This window comes from Sylvia atricapilla, chromosome 6 (assembly GCF_009819655.1).
Source record: "Sylvia atricapilla isolate bSylAtr1 chromosome 6, bSylAtr1.pri, whole genome shotgun sequence".
Lineage (NCBI taxonomy): Eukaryota > Metazoa > Chordata > Aves > Passeriformes > Sylviidae > Sylvia > Sylvia atricapilla.
In genome coordinates this window covers 23,489,794-23,506,385 of record NC_089145.1, presented here as the reverse complement: position 1 = coordinate 23,506,385, position 16,592 = coordinate 23,489,794, and the positions used below count along the sequence as shown (strand labels likewise).

The window sequence follows — 16,592 nt, the reverse complement described above, 5'->3', positions numbered from 1 at the left end:
AGCCCTGCATATATTCCTTGTACTTGTCTGCTCAGATATTCTTAAAATTTCCTGCTTTCTAAGACCTTCATAATGCATACCTTGGTAACTCCTTTGCAAAGCTGTGGGAAATATGTATAAAGAATTGCAGTCATAAGACAAATGCAGTGTATTTTCTTCAGCTTCACTGAGGAGTTGGGTAGCCTCTGTTTTTGAGGAAAAACATCTCTGATTACCACTAAGTAGCAGAATTCCCTCAAAGTCTTGCTTCTAGGTTGCATTGCAATGACTTACTGCTATGCCCTGTCCATGACTGAGCCATTTGTTCCTTAAAGAATTCTGGGTAAAGCCATTTGGAAAGGAAGCAGATAAAGTAGTTCTTCAAACTGGAGACAAAAAGGACCACTTGATATCCCAACTTCGTCTTGTTCCTCTTGAGTTTTTCTGTGCCGAGATATTTGCCTAATATCAAGGGTCAAGGGCTCTCCCAGGACAGATTCTACAATGTTTTCAATAATGCCATTAAAAATTGGAAACAGAAATTTTGCTTTCTGTGTCTGTATTTTTCCTGTTCTTCAGAGAAGATAATTTACAAGAGTATTGCTGCTCAGAGAAGATAATTCATAATGCTGTTGCTTAGGAATCTACAGTGACTGTAGTTGAGGATCTACTAAAAACATGACACAAAGTTTCACAAAATATGGGATTTTTTGTGTGAGGGTTAAAGTTTTTTTCAGTTTATTATTCCTTAATTAGTACTTACTGACTAGCATGATTTTCCTTTTTTAGAAACTGCATATGTGCTTTTGTGTTCTTACTGTTGTAATGTTTTTGTGTTCTTACTGCCATTTGGAGGGCTAATGAATGAAATTTCCCTGCTCTGTTCTTGCAATGTGAAGGACTGGGAAAAAGCCAGATATATTTCTGGACTTTGAATGTGATTCTGAGATGCTGGCAATTATGAAATAATGAGGGAAACATCAAGAAAATGACCTGATTTTGCTGAGATTTTCAGGTTGTTACTAAAGATGTTATGCTGTTATACAAATAAAATCTAAACATTTATGCTGCAGAACTGAAAGACTATAGTACAGTGATAATAATTCCGTGATGGCCTTAGGATATAAACATGAACTCAAATGGAAACCTTTTTCTGAATATGCCCCAGAAAGCAATCGATTGAATTTTTAAAATATAAAATAACTTATTAAATATTTCATTGGAATGCTCTGTAAACTTCTGGAATACTCTGAGCATCTCTGATTTTTAGAGTTCTGAGACCTTTCAGTTTCAGAAAGTTTCTATTTTCAGGTTGGTTTCAAACACTGTAGGGAACACTGTAATGTGGAACTGTATTACTTTTTACAACTTTATTTTTCTCCCTGTTCTTTCATGAATTCTATGAACTGTGAATGGTGGGGTTGGAAAGAATTATTTTCTGGATATCTCTTAAGCATAATTATTGACAGGTAGTAATGCTGCAGTAGAACCTCAGTTTTACCAAGAAGATCTTTCTATCATAAAGTATTCAGATAAATTAGCTGCAGGAGGCATGGGTATCAAGAGTAAGGAGTGAAGTTAAACAAGACTAATGAAACTGAATGAAGTAAGTGAGAATGCCAGTATGATTTTACAAGATACACTTTTGCTATTGCAGACTGCAGTTCTGTATCTTTACAGAAAAAGTGTTAGAGATCACAGTCATTGGGAATTTTGGAGATCATTCCTGCTGACGGCCATTTGCAGGTTTGGGATGCTGGGGATGCATTTTATCAAATTGTGTTTCAGGTGTTACCCCTTCTTTAGTTGTTCTGTTTATTCCACAGCTACAGTTCAGGTTGTGTTTTTTGTTTTTTTTTTATTTTCTTCAGTCTGCCAGTCTTTCACTCTCAGGAAGGGCACTCTCAGGATCTTATGGATTTGCCTAAGCGACACACAAACCATTTAACGAGTAGCCTTTTGCCAGTGGTAGGCAGCTTTTTCTGTGTTCTCCATTAGAACAGAATCAGAGAATCATTTACACTGGAGGAGACCTCTAAGATGATTGACTCCAACCATTAATTCTTGAGATACTCTTGTACTTTTTTGTGTGTTTTTCATCTCTCTGCTTTTATGGGCATATGGCTGTGTTTTTATACTCATAGAGATCTGTGGGTGACCATGACTGCACAGATCATTGAGGTTTTTTGGGACTATAATTAAGGTCATTAAGTTGCTTGTATGTATTGGATGTTCCTGGTTGTGCTTTTGACACTCTTGCTTTTCTTGGTTCTAGATTGGATTTGGCAGAAGTTCCAAGCAGATTCTGTTCCCCAAGGCAGCGATCACAGCTGATGGGATAACTGACCACTGGATCAATGAACAGAAATTCCTGGAGATGACATAGGGAGGGGCATCAAGGACAATGGTGCAGAAAAAGAAAATCTGCTCTCGGCTACTTGACTATCTTGTGATCATTGGAGCCAGGTAATGTGAAAAAGTCTCAGCAGAGCTTTTGCTTGGGCAGTAGAGTGGGGATAAATAGCCCTGCATCCACTGATGAAGCCTTGCCTGATGCTCAGGAAGTGCTGTCTGAAATGTGTGCAGAATGCTTCCCTAAGGGGAGCACCTACGTGAGCCAGAGCACTTCTTGAAAGATACTAGTGCAGAGTTTTTTAGCTTGTGGTCTTTAGACTTCTTTTCAAGGGTCTACACAGGGTGGCTAACAAAAGCTGATTTATCTGTCACTCTGGTAGTCTGTGTGTCTGCACTTTGCTTCTACTGGCATCAGGACAGAGGGATTCACAAAATGAAAACATTGAAAGCTAAGTGCTAAAGTTAAATATAAGTTTTCTATTACTTTTATTACTATTAATGTACTACTAGTAGAATAATACTACTTTTCTAGCTTTTGAAATGTAGTCTTTAAACTCAGTTTAAAAAAAATTTGGAACTTGCTTTACTTGCTGTTTTTCCCTCTAAGACTTATTTATCCTCATAGGAATGACTTTAATGCTTTCTGGTTTTAAAGTGTTATTAAATAGATAAAATGTTACGCATATTTATTTAAAGCATGTATAAAATGTAGGGTTGATGTGTTCTGTTTGTCAAACATATGGGTGCTCAGTAAATGTTATTTTTTTCCTTATTCAAAGTTTATGCAGCAGCTTTCTGCAAATTCTATGTAATGGGTGTATCCCAAAGTCTATTTTGCTTTCATTTCTAAATATCAGTGGTTTTTGTGCATCAGCCTGTTGCTGTACCTTTTGCTTTCTTTTCAGAATACTTTGAAAGCAATATTTAAATAGGCTGAGTGGAGTAAATTACATAATCCTGACTAATAGTTATTGTATTTTACGGACAGAATACTGTAATAGTTTAATACTTCTTACTGTCTGTAGAAAAACAACCAAATTTTCTTTATGTGTGTCACTAACTAGGAAGAGGAGGGAGAAATGTTAGCTGCCTCCTCCAGTGAAGCTTAGAGTGTCTGATGTTTTCACTTAGAAATTTCTCACTATCACTTCTGGACTCCTACAGTTCTTTTGCCAGCCCATGCTGATTAGACTGCTACTGCTCAGAGGTGCTGTCTCATTTGGAACTTCATCGTAGGTAATGAAGGTTCCTGATGAGGAAACTCATCACAGGTAAATGCCTGTGGTGGGAGATGAAGCTGACTGAAGTAGCATCTCCTACAAAGTCCTTAGGAGCTCTGTGTGGCCTTTACTGTTACATCTTGTTATCCACAGAGCACAAATTGAAATGCTTTTTAGAACTGTTAGGTTGAAACTTTCTCAGGGTCTGAGGAAGCTCTGTCCTTGTAGCTAATATTACAGCAAAGGAATGAAGTGGTGATACATGCACTTGTATTTTGTTGATGTCATTTTTTGGACCATTTGCTGCTTAATAGACTCTATAAACAGTACCAGCATTATCTGAAATTTTGTTTTCAGCAGATGTTGCATTAGTTGTGTCCATTAACATATAAAAGCATTTTATTGTTTCTTTTTTTTCATACAGTATTTCAGTATCTAACTATACAGTCAGTATAAATATTGTTACTGGTTTTATTAGGAAAGCATTTTTACTGATTTTAAATAAAATATTTGTTTGGAAAAATTAGTCAGCAGAGCTATTTACACCAGTGATTTTCTTTTGTAAATTATGAACATTTTATTACTACTTGTTAGAATTTTTTCACATCTCTTATATGAGGAAAACAAGTTTCATTTGTATTTTGGAATAGGCAGAAGTGTAATACTTTAAAAGAATCTAGTAGAAAATTAGGAAACAACAGTATTGCTTTTCTGTCTTCATGTTTCTGTAGTGATTTGTGGTACAAAGATTAGTGAGTCACAGTGGTAAATAGCTGTGCATGTTACCACAGAGTTTTTATATAAATTATACTTATAATCCTAATCTGAAAATCAAACACATATGTTTGTGGGGTTGCTATAACTTTTTACTGAAAGCTTTTTTGGGATGAGGTTAATATCACTCTACTCTTCAACTTAGCTCTTTGTTTGTAGATTCTCGCTTTCCCAGTTAGGAATTGATACTGGATTTTCTCATGTATTTTTTTTTTTTTTAATCTTGTTCATAAATGGCTGAAATCTAGGAGCTTTTCCTCTGACTCTGTATTTGGAGAGGGACAATATGTTTCCTACTGAAGTGTTGCCCAGAGACCTGTGTAGTTACATTAATTTTGAAAGTCAAAGTCAGAGCAACGTGACAACACAGTTTTCTCCTGGGAACAGCATATTCCTGGAAGGCCTTTTCTCAGTCAGATTTGAACAGGCTTCTTGCTAATGATCGTATAGACTTAGACTTATTTACTTAACCTTTCTGCCTTGCGCTATTGAGTAAGCTTTGTGGCTGGTGACTGAGAAGCTGCACTTTCCCTGAACAGTAGGGAAGAGGGGAAACAAAGATGAAGCTAAGTCCTCTGGCTCCTGACAGATTAGTAGGAAGTTCCCCAAAATATTTATTATTAGTCAACTCCATAAGGTTTTTTTCTGTTTGCTTCTTTCGTAGGCACCCAAGCAGCGACAGTGTTGCTCAGACTCCCGAGCTGCTGCGGCGTTACCCTCTGGAAGACCACGCAGACTTTCCTCTCCCGCCCGATGTCGTGTTCTTCTGCCAACCTGAAGGATGCCTGAGCGTGCGGCAGAGGCGCATGAGCTTCCGTGATGACACTTCCTTCGTCTTCACCCTCACGGACAAGGACACGGGGGTCACTCGCTATGGGATCTGCGTCAACTTCTACCGCTCCTTCCAGAAGCGAGTGCCCAAGGAGAAGGGAGATGGCCCAGGGGGACATCGAGCTCGAGAGGGACAGAAGATCCCTAAATCTGGGGATGCACCAGCCCCCCAAGAGGAAGTGGGCACTGAGAGTTCGGAGAGCGGCTCTTCCCTGCAGGCTCCCAGTGCGGAGTCTACCCCTGACGTGAATCGATCCCCACGCAGTAAGCGCCTGGCCAAAGGCAGCCATCGCTCTCGGAACAGCACTCTGACTTCTCTGTGCATCCTTAGTCATTATCCCTTCTTTTCCACCTTCCGTGAGTGTCTGTACACCCTCAAGAGACTCGTGGACTGCTGTAGTGAGAGACTGCTGGGCAAGAAGTTGGGGATTCCACGTGGGGTGCAGAGGTATGTTGAGAGGAACAAACTTTCTCCTCCTGTTTGTGTTCAGTGCTGCAATTTATTTGCATGGTGAATTGTGGCTGCAGTTGTGGTTGCAGAAGCAGCCAAACACTGAGAGTTGGCCTTTTCCTCTGTTTTAACCCAGGTTCACAGTAGGAAAAGGAAATTTTTATAACAATTTCTTTAAAACTTCTCTCTCTCTCTGATTGTGTAATCTGGTATGATTTTTTTGATGCACTGAAGGAGGCACTACCCTTCTGACTACAGAAGCTGAGTGCTGATGCTGTTACTGTTGCTTTGGCATTCAAGCTCTGTGGCACTATATGCTGGTACTGATTCTCTGGGAAATTAGAAGCAGCCAAGAAATAACAGGGAGAATTTCCACTTTGTGCAGCAGGAAAATAATGAAATGGGCTTAACAAGCTTATGAAACAGTCTGAACTTCAGCGTGGGAGAGAAAAGACTAGAGAAGCAGGATCAGCTGAAATAGGTCAAAGTACAATATTTGAAGGAGAGAGGGAGGAGAGGTAGAAAACAAAGTAGTTGTCTAGGAAACATGGGAATGGTTGTTGGTAACAGCAAATTGACAGGAACTTGGAATATTTACTATAAGGTAATAATGTATCTGCTGTTATAGTATTGAGTATATAACAGAAGCAGCTGTACTGTAGGGTATGGAAGGAACAATGTTTTTATGTATTTCTGTCAAGCATGTGTGTCTGTGCTACTGTGCCTACACCTTCATTCCAGGATGGTTGTTTTCATTTCCAATGTGCTAACTGAATAGAAGAAATATGAAATGAATCTCTGGAGAAGCAGGGGATTATCTCAACAGTTTGAGGGACAGGGCTGTGAGATAGTACGTAATTTGAGTTAAGTAGCTTGGTACACTCTAAATTAAACTTGTCAAAAGCAAAAAATGACAGGATTATAATTATTATAATTTTTATCTTTATAAGCTCTTTACATTTTTCATGAAATGGAAAATGTGTCCTATTCATAGAACAGTGGCCTACTTCTTGGGCTACTGCCCTGGAATAATTCTAGGAGAGTGTTCTGGGCTAGTATGACTGATTCCTGCATTAGCAGATTTATCACTTGAGGATGGCAAGAAAAGGAATATTGAGCATACATCTCTGGGAAAAGTAAAGCAGCAGGTTTGAATTACCATGTAGTTTTCTTGTGGTGACCTGGAAAAGTAGAATAGTTTTGACGTGTGGCAGAGTAAAGGTGAAACTGAATCCTTACAGCTGGCAAAAGGTGGAGCACACCTCTTAGCAGCCTAATGTCTTGTGCATGACAAGTAGGTGAAGGATGAGTTACGGATGAGAAGCATCACAGTTCATGTATCATGTACTCAGCATAATCTCAAATTGCCCATATTTTGAGCCATCCAAATGTCTCTAATTAGTCTGTCTTTATGAAGCCTCTGTGAAGCCTTTGTGCTTTTTTCCTTTTCATTTTTTTTAAAAGATAGAACCTCCGATTGGAACCCATAGCTTTCTAAGGGATCTGTTACAATAACTCATGATATTTATCAGGCTGAAGTTATTTGGAGAATGAATACAGAAGGTTTGCAGCCTTCACTGTGCTACAGGCTAAAGGGCTAAAATGGACAAGACTGTGCTTTCCTTGTCAGACCCAGTTTTGAAGCTCTGAAGGCCCTGAGCAATGCTGTACATGCATTTTGGCCAACATGTCTGTGAGCTACAGCTTACCATTTTAGGGTGTGGAAGACTTGCTGGTTATTTTGCTAAGGTACCTAGATGTCTTCTACACAGCTTTCAGAGATTTAGCTGAAATAGATCCATTTTTCCCATGGGTTATTCAGCTCTTTAGGAATGATACAATGCAATTTAGGACAAAATGATGAAGGGTATTTTATCATGCCAAAACATCTGGGAGATCTTGGATGTGGCATATTTTTATTATCTCAGGTTTAATTTCTGTTCTTGCAAAGGTTTGTAGACTTCTAGAAGCAGAGTCCTGTAGTCAGTCTGCTGCAGTTCTGGATGAGATAGGAGAGTATCCTGTGTACCCGCTGAATTTCAAGCGTGAGGGTGATGAGGGTTCTTCAGAGATCTGGACCTGACAGATCTCTATCCTTTAAATGCGTGAATGAAGTTTGAAGTGACATATTTGTGTTGATTCCTGCCACAGAAAGATTTATTCTTCCTCATGTTGTGGGTTGTGTCAGTAAGCTTAAATGCCTGTCTTCCATTCCTTTGTGTGATCAAAATATTTGTTAGTTGCCTCTTTTAATCCTTGATGGATCTACCCTTTCTCTGGAGGAGCCTTGTGGAACAGCTGTCAGGTGAAGTTCTTGGAGTGTTAACCTTGGCCTTCTCCCTGTCCAGGGATACAATGTGGCGGATTTTCACGGGCTCCCTCTTGGTAGAAGAGAAGTCCAGCGTGTTGCTTCACGACTTGCGGGAGATCGAGGCCTGGATATACCGGCTGCTCCGCTCCCCGATGCCCGTTGCTGGGCAGAAGAGGGTGGATGTGGAAGTCTTGCCACACGAGTTGCAGCCAGCTTTGACCTTTGCTCTTCCTGATCCATCCCGCTTCACTTTGGTGGATTTTCCATTACATCTGCCTTTGGAATTGTTGGGAGTGGATGCCTGCCTGCAGGTGCTAACCTGCATCCTTCTGGAGCACAAGGTAAGAAGGGAGGAATTAATCTTTGATAAGTTTGTAGGAAATTCTGCCCTCTTCAAAACCAGGGTAGGCTGGATGTGTAGAACAGCTGGCTCTCTGCACTACCTGGAATGAATTTTGTCTGTGGAGGATGAGGGGAATAAATATCTCCTTCTGAGGTTCCTGTTTTGAAAAGTTCTGTTATCACTCAAAAAAAGCTATACGAAGCTTGTTTTCAGACAGGTTAATGGAGGGTTACCCAGTTCACAGCCATCGAATCTGAGTGTGCAGAGATCACAAAATCTGTGGTCTTTGTATACACCTGAGGGGAGTATTAGAAGTGAATGGTTGCTGCACTGCTGATGGGAGTTGCTTTGGTTGCAGGTTGTATTGCAGTCCCGAGATTATAATGCACTTTCAATGTCTGTGATGGCCTTTGTGGCCATGATCTACCCGTTAGAGTACATGTTCCCGGTGATCCCTCTGCTTCCCACCTGCATGGCCTCTGCAGAACAGGTACATTCTTTTCCTTTACTGGTCTTTCACAATAGATGTTTCTGTGATGTCTAAAACTCATTTAGGTGTATTTCTTTTGTTTGTGATGGTGAACAATTCTTTTGTTCACCATCTTCTCAGATTGCATCAAAGTCTGCCTTGCAAAAACATTGCTTGAGTGTGACTGTTTAAATCGTAGATAACACCACTTATGGAGAATATCTTCAGAGCACACTCAGTGAATGATTCAAAGCAGTAGTTCACAAACAATGGACTACATGACCATAGATTGACAATATTTTGATGATATTTACCCCCTTCGCCCTCTAAACTGAATATTAAAGTTTGTTGAGGAGAGTCCAGTGTAATATTTAAGGATGCTTTAGGGCTCTTTGATTGAGAGTTCAGAAACTATTGCCTGCAATCTCAGAAATATGAAGAGTTGTGTCATTTCAGCTGGGAGCCTGGGTTTTGCCAATAGTCAGCTCTTTGCAGGAGCTCATTATTCTGCTTGGAAACATGGAATTCAGGCCATCCCACTACTTCAGTGCTATCTTGCAGGTGATGCTGAGGTTTGTTCTTGTACCACGTCTTGGAGGTGACCAACAGTTCTAGATTAATAGAATAAATTAGCCTCCCAAGCCATTGGTCTCTAGCTGCTACGTGCCTAGTTGATCTAAACCTTTTTCCTGTGCTCATTCCCTTGTCAGAAGCAACCTGAATTTTTCCATAGTTTTTCTACATACATCTGAAAAAATGCATCTATCTTGTACCTTTTAAAGATGTTATTATTTTGAAACCAAATGACCACTACAAGCATAAGGGTAACCTCCTTGTATGTGCCTATTTACAGTAGCACAGACTCAGTTTGAGCTGAGGATCTATTAATTCATGACTTCTTGCTTTTCAGCTTAAGCTCTTACTCTGAACATTTTTGGGTTTTTTTTGACAATTACAGACATGGCAAGCTGTTTCCAAAGAGCCATGTAGCCATATAAATTACATCCTAGGTGGGAGTGGGACATGGAACATGGGAGATGGAAATGTGTTTTCTCCTAGATGAAAACTGAGGCTTTCTGAACAGGAGCTTTTGTTTGTTTGTTTGTTTTTCTTTCCTTTTCTTATTTTTAATGTTTCCATGGTATGGTATTAATTATTTATCAATGCCTTTTGTGTTGTCTACTCTGCTATAAACACACTGTAGTCAGTAAATAAATACTTGGGAAGAACATGATGATATCAAATGTGGGTCTTGTCCTTAGTAAAGTCTGTCTTTCAGTTGCTTCTAGCCCCTACACCTTATATCATTGGTGTTCCGGCAAGTTTCTTCCTTTACAAACTGGATTTTAAAATGCCTGATGATGTATGGCTTATTGACCTGGATACCAATAGGGTAAGTGGCACCCATAAGAACTTGTTTCTTTGTTTCCAGGGACGGTGTACTGTCACCAGTGTACCCACTGAGAATTTAGTAATACTTGGCCTCTGTCTACCTTTCCCACTCTCATGTTAAACTTTAGGATTCCATTCCTTGTTGTGTCTCAAGGTCTCCCATGTCTTTTGCATTAGATATCCTTTTTCAGCTAATTAATCTGGCTATATCATTGGAAGGCAAATCCTCAAACAAATGATAGAACTTTCTTCTTGACTAATTGTCAGACTGTGTCTTATAGCCCTGCCTAAGAAACACAGTCTCTTGAGAGCCTTCCCACAGCTTTGGTTGTCATGGTTCATGTGGGACTATGTGTCTTACTTTCTACGAGGGTATGAGCAAGGCTAATTCAAGGAAAATGTGTATAACATCATCTGCTTGATGGAAAGTGTGGGTTGATCCAAACTTCTTATTTTTGTGGTAAATGGTAAAGTAACTCCACTGTTTGTTATATTGGAAACAATAACAACAATAAAGAAGTGAAAAGCAGGTGTCTGTGTCTGAGATTGTAGGGTTTGTTTAATACTTATTTTACTTATGTGTCTTTTATTCCTTGGTGTCTGGTGTGCTGTAGATTCAGGGGATCTTGTTTTGGAAATGACTACAGTTGGGGAATTTTAAGTCTGTTGTTGTGCTTAATTCCAGGTGATTGTTCCCACAAATGCAGAATCTTTGCCAGCACTGCCAGAACCAGAAGCTTCAGAGCTGAAAAAGCATCTGAAACAGGTAATGTGCACTTTGGGGAAAGAACACAGATCAGTAGAATGTAGCATATGTAGTGTTGCCCAGCTCTTCTCCTATAGCGGATAAAAATGCAAGTCAGTGAATGTAAAGCTGAAATCTCCCTGTACACAACAGATGGTTTCTTATTTTTACTATTGTTTGGGGCTAACTTGTTTCCAGTTGATGCAGAAAGTTCCAAATTCCTCCTTTACATTTGCCATGTGGGCTTTAAACTCTGACTTGATCCATCAAGCTGTGATCATCTTTGTTTCCCCTCCATTCACAGATCTGTGTGTAAAGTGTCAGTCTCTCCTCTCAGGTCCTGCTAAGCCATTAATCAGCTTGGGTCATCCTGGCTGATCGTGTCAAGCAGGTTTTATCTCTTTTTTTCTGTTTTCCTTATGCACGCTGCATGCAGTATCTAAAGGTAAAGTGTGTTACTAATGTGATGAGGTTTGCTCTTTCTCTTTCCTCATAGACCAGGAGAGCAAAGTGTGTAACCTCTCTGATATCCCAGTACCTGCTGTCAGCACAGATGGAAGTGATGTGTTGCCTGGAGTTTTGTTAGATCAACATTGCCCCCCCTGCTGCCTCACCCCCTTGCAATTTCAGGCACTACTTAGCAAAACTTTCTCACTAGTGCAAAGGCAAACTCAAGTATCAGAGGACCAAATTGCAGTTGCTTTGAAGACATATTTAAAATTCTCAGAGTGTTCACCCAAATTCAGTTTACATCCCCTGTGTATTCCTATGGACATGGTCATTAAGGGTTTGCCCTTGGTGAAGGAGTGCTGCTGGTACAAAGTAGACAAATTGTGGCCCACATTACTAAGGTTAACACTTCTGTGTGCCTTTGGGTCTTAGAGTCCATAAATGAATTTCAGGATATCTGCTTTTAAACTGCTGTAGAACTTCTCAGCTGCGTCATTAAGGGCAACAGGCTTGCCAGTCTCCAAAGTGGCCAGATGCGAATGTTTGGGGGTGGGGCAGTTATACCTCTTTCCCAAGATGTGTGTATTTTGTGGTCCCTTTTATTTTCCTCTCATTTGTGATATTTGGTAGTAATAGATTTTTTTTTCCCTCCATCTGTTTCTCTGTGGTCATGTGTTCGTCTTGGCTCTGATGGGCTGCTGTGGTGTTATCATATGATCTTCCATCTTGCCTCCAGTGTCTGGTTAGCATGACTGCAATCACTCAGAAAAAGCTGCTCACTCCTGACAACAAGGTTCTTTATTTTATTCTTTTCCCCTCAATTTTCCATTTTACCCTTTTCCTTTGGAGTTTTTTTTTGTTTGTTTGTTTCTTTGTTTTGGTTTTATATATATATTTTTTTTAAAGTGAAAAGATGAAGCCTCAGTGGGCAAATGGGAAAAATGAGGAAGATTTAGGATAGGTCTGGGTGTCCAGGACTGATTCACCATTCGTGCTGCTCCTTGAAGACTTTATGAGGGTTGAAGAGGTAGCTTTATGGACAGATGAAGACTTCATTCAAATGGAAAGTGGAAGTTTTCAGGGATACAAGCAGTTGTTTGTGTAGAGGTGTCTCCACATTTTCCTGGAATATCAAATTACTGGTTGAATAGCCACCTTTAAGGGCAAGTTTCAAGGCCTCTAGTTCCCAGGATGTATTCAAATTACACATGGAAATAACTCTACAAGCAGCAGAGTTATGCAGCGCCATACTACTAGTGGTCCAGTTCGGACTATCTGTTTTCATGTCATGAATGATCTAGCAAAATGAAATTCTGTGCTATTCCTTGACTGCCTCCGGGACTGTTTCAGCATTGAGATAATTTTGACAATCAACATAAAGGAGGGCCTGGAGATACTTGTTGACTCAGTGTGGAGGTGGTTTGAGACAAATTAATGGAGCATGCATAATTGTTGCAATTGCCTAGAGGGCAGGGTAGCTCAGATCTTTTGTTCCTTAAATAACTGTTCTTGCTGAATGTGTGAATAATGTCCTTCAATAGGCCCTGGCCAGCATGAGCCTGAATACTCAGCCCATTCTTAATCTAGAGAAGTTTCATGAGGGGCAGGAGGTCCCTCTGCTGCTGGGAAGACCACAGAATGATTTGCAGTCTACTCCCTCCACAGAATTCAACCCTTTGATCTATGGCAATGATGTGGACTCTGTCGATGTGGCTACCAGGTGAGGCTTAACAGGAAGGTAGCATTGAATCTTCATGAAAGTTTGCACTCGAAGGCAGCACAAACATATCCGTGGGTGAAGTGGCATCTGTTAGGTACTATTGTAGATTCTACATGACATCGTGGGGAAAAAGAGCAGTGTTTTTAGTAATTACAGCGTTTATCTCATATCTATTACCTGCATGAGCATAACTGTGTATCTTGAGGGGGTGTTTTGCTTCTTGCATTTTCCTGGATTGTCCACTTTATGTGGGTTTGTCTGTCTGATACTGTGTCCTCAGTTTAAATCACAAGCCTTGAACTACTGAAAAAAAAACCCCTGGGGACTTATTTCTTACCTCAGCTAGTAGAAACAAGAACGATATCCTTCACTGAGTGGACGTTTGTGTTATGATGAACTAGAACAAAGTGATTCCTTGGGTTTTGGTCTGTTTGGATTTTTCTTTTTTTTATTTTTTTTTGCAAGACAGCTGTTTTCTAAGAAGAGTTAGGTTACCATTCTTCAAAGATTTGGAACATTGTGTATGGAATACCTTTTAAGTGCTCTCTTTCTTCTTTTTTTGTTATGCTTTGTGTTTTTATCTAATATCTTGTTCTCTCTTTCTTTTTAGGGTTGCTATGGTGAGATTCTTCAACTCACCAAATGTTTTGCAAGGATTCCAAATGCACACTCGCACTCTTCGCCTCTTCCCACGACCAGTGGTGGCCTTCCAGGCAAATTCTTTTCTTGCCTCTAGGCCAAAGCAAACACCTTTTGCAGATAAGCTTTCCAGAACACAGGCAGTAGAATACTTTGGAGAATGGTCACTCAACCCTACTAATTATGCTTTCCAAAGAATTCATAACAGTAAGTGTTGGTCTTGCCTTTCTTGTACTTGGATGTAATACAGGAACTTAAAAACCAGATGTTCTAGGGAAGGATTTCGTTTTATACCATCTCAGTCCTGCTGGGGAGGAAAATCTAGTTCAAGGAGAGGTTTGTTCTTTTTATGTATGGCCTTGTGTTTCTCCCAAGTTAGCCCTGCTGTTGGCGAGTTGCTCCTCCAATTTTACCTCTTGTTTGATTACAGAAAAGTCTTGTAGGCTACTTAAAGACTGTCCCTTTGTGCAAGACTCAGTAGCGGGTAGTGTCACTGTGAACGAAGCCTCTGACACCGGTAAATGAGTTTGATTAATGCTCTCCTTGGTATTTTGTGCAGACATGTTTGACCCAGCCCTAATTGGTGACAAACCCAAGTGGTATGCTCACCAGCTGCAGCCCATCCACTATCGAGTCTATGACAGCAATTCACAGCTGGCTGAAGCCCTGAATATCCCAGCAGAGAAGGAAACAGATTCTGATCCCACTGATGACAGGTTAGTGGGGGACCTGCCCGTAGTCATATAAGAGTTACTTCAGATTGCTGGACCTCTCCTACTTCTCATTTGCAGCCTTTTCCTGTAGCCTGCCAGGCTGTTGTTTCATTTCTTGTCTGGGTAGAATACTTGACACTGAAGTAAAATTTCCTCACTGCTCTGTTATCACAGCAAACCTCTTAGCCTTTTGCTAGTGTATTCATTTGATGTGATTTTCCATACTTACTTTCCTGTTTTCTTTTGCTACTTGTATGCCACTTGACATTTGTCATTTCCTCACATACTAATTATCTTTTCTTCCATGCTGTTCTTTCTCTGGTTATTTTTGTTGCAGTGCTACAAATACTCCCACCCATCCTACCACTCTTTCAAATCTCTGTTCCCTTTCAATAGTTATGCAAAGCTTGTTAGTACTACCCACTGCCTGTGACCATCTTGTGTGTTCAGTAAAATGAAAGGAAACTTTATATCATAGTTTTTGGCCGTATTTCTGGGGTTTTGTGTCTAGTTTTATTCTCTTTCATTCCTTGCTGGTTTGTGAGGTCTTTCAGACTTGGACTTGCACATATTTTGCATTCTACACAGCACCAGTGGTCCTAACAGAATGGGATTTAGCACTAGTGTGAAAAGGAAATGCTTTTACTTGTGATTCCCAGTTCCCTTGGAGTTGTCCTACATCAACAGACACATGTTTTGTGAATTAATACACTATTCTCTGCTCACTTATGTTTGGCCTCATTAACTTTGCTAAGAGATTTTCAGTGTCTTCCCATAACTATTCACATACCTGAAAGTTATGGGTTTTTGTTCTTACCTTTCATTGAGCTGGCCTGTGAAATTTGTTTATAGCTACTATAATATGAGATTTTTTAGGAGGTCCATGAAAACAGATTCACATCTTTAAAGTTGCTTTGATGCTGCCACTCATCTCTCTCTCTCACCTGTTGCGGCAGTGGCAGTGACAGTGTCGACTATGACGATTCAAGTTCCTCCTACTCCTCCCTTGGTGACTTTGTCAGTGAGATGATGAAATGTGACATTAATGGTGATACCCCAAGTGAGTAACTTTTGCTTTTACTTTCACAAGGTCTACATAGGTTCCCTTTCCCAATTCATCTGAAGAACTTTGGGAAAAAGATCTCCCCTAAATTGCTGAACAGAACAAAGTATTTGTTCCGTTGTGGTCTTGCGCTGAGGTAAAAGTGTGTGGGTAGACTGAAAAAGGACATTTCTCCTGCTTATAAACAACTTCCTCCAAATGACACTGTGAGGAGGAAGAACAGAAGCAGGTGCTGCTGACCACAACTTGTTCACTAGATCTGGGAACAACCTGCTGCTGCTGTAAATACTGTGCAGTATGGACAGAATAGTGTGAGCTCTCTCCTGCCCCTGCATATTCATTCTCAGTGCCAGCTGTGAAGTATTACTCTGTCCTAGTGGGGACAGAAAAATGCATTCTCTGTGGCTTATATGGAAGCTGCATAAAGACTCTCTTTGTTCAGTAAACTACATCAGAAGTCCCAAGACATTTCCCATGTCCCAAGGACAAGAGGTAATAATCATAAGCTGCAACAAAAGAAACTCTACTTGGACATAAGAAAAAGAACTTAATGGTTATTATAGTTGAACAGGTTCCCAGGATCACTGTAGAATGTCAAGCCTTGAAAACTTTCAAAACTCAGTGGGACAAAGCCCTGAGTAACCTACTTTAGTTTTGAAGATGTTCCTGCTTTGAGGAGAGAATTGGAATGGATGACCTCCAAAAGCCCTTTACAACCTAAATTTTTGTGCACGTTGATTCTGTTGAGCAATCCTCTTCTACGGATATTTAGTTAGATGGGAAAAAGCCTGAGGAAGGCAGTGTTGTTTAATGAATAATGATGTGTTTGCAGATGTTGACCCCCTGACTCATGCAGCCCTTGGTGATGCTAGTGAAGTGGAATTTGATGATTTTCAAGAATATACAGGGGATCCTGATGAACAGACAATGGACAGTGAGAACTCCCAAGAAAATAACCAGCCTCGTTCAAGTTCCAGTACTACCGCCAGTAGCAGCCCCAGCACTGTCATCCATGGAGTGAATCATGTGTGTACTGAGATGAGTTCAGCCTCAAGATCAGCGTTTTAGGATATAAAGAATGGGAGAATGCACGTGGTTCTTTCTGAGAAGGGCAAAAGCTAATAGGACTGTGACACC

General features: G+C 40.3%; 1 protein-coding gene across 17 annotated transcripts in view; it reads left to right on the top strand.

Annotated features, from left to right (window-relative positions):
- The first annotated feature begins 1,717 nt into the window (after positions 1 to 1,717).
- The window catches only part of MADD (MAP kinase activating death domain), a 55,830-nt gene continuing 40,955 nt past the window's right edge, over positions 1,718 to 16,592 (top strand). For 7 of the 17 annotated variants that reach the window (XM_066321107.1, XM_066321113.1, XM_066321108.1 and 4 more), the window contains exons 1-12: positions 1,720 to 2,445; positions 4,993 to 5,607; positions 7,959 to 8,262; positions 8,623 to 8,754; positions 10,013 to 10,126; positions 10,811 to 10,891; positions 12,057 to 12,113; positions 12,862 to 13,040; positions 13,651 to 13,886; positions 14,239 to 14,395; positions 15,349 to 15,452; positions 16,288 to 16,481. In XM_066321107.1, coding sequence (XP_066177204.1) covers positions 2,384 to 2,445; positions 4,993 to 5,607; positions 7,959 to 8,262; positions 8,623 to 8,754; positions 10,013 to 10,126; positions 10,811 to 10,891; positions 12,057 to 12,113; positions 12,862 to 13,040; positions 13,651 to 13,886; positions 14,239 to 14,395; positions 15,349 to 15,452; positions 16,288 to 16,481 — 2,235 coding nt within the window. In that variant the 5' untranslated portion in view covers positions 1,720 to 2,383. Of the gene's footprint in view, positions 2,446 to 4,992; positions 5,608 to 7,958; positions 8,263 to 8,622; positions 8,755 to 10,012; positions 10,127 to 10,810; positions 10,892 to 12,056; positions 12,114 to 12,861; positions 13,041 to 13,650; positions 13,887 to 14,238; positions 14,396 to 15,348; positions 15,453 to 16,287; positions 16,482 to 16,592 lie in introns of all 17 variants that reach the window. The other 10 variants (XM_066321117.1, XM_066321115.1, XM_066321111.1 and 7 more) reach the window with 4 other exon arrangements.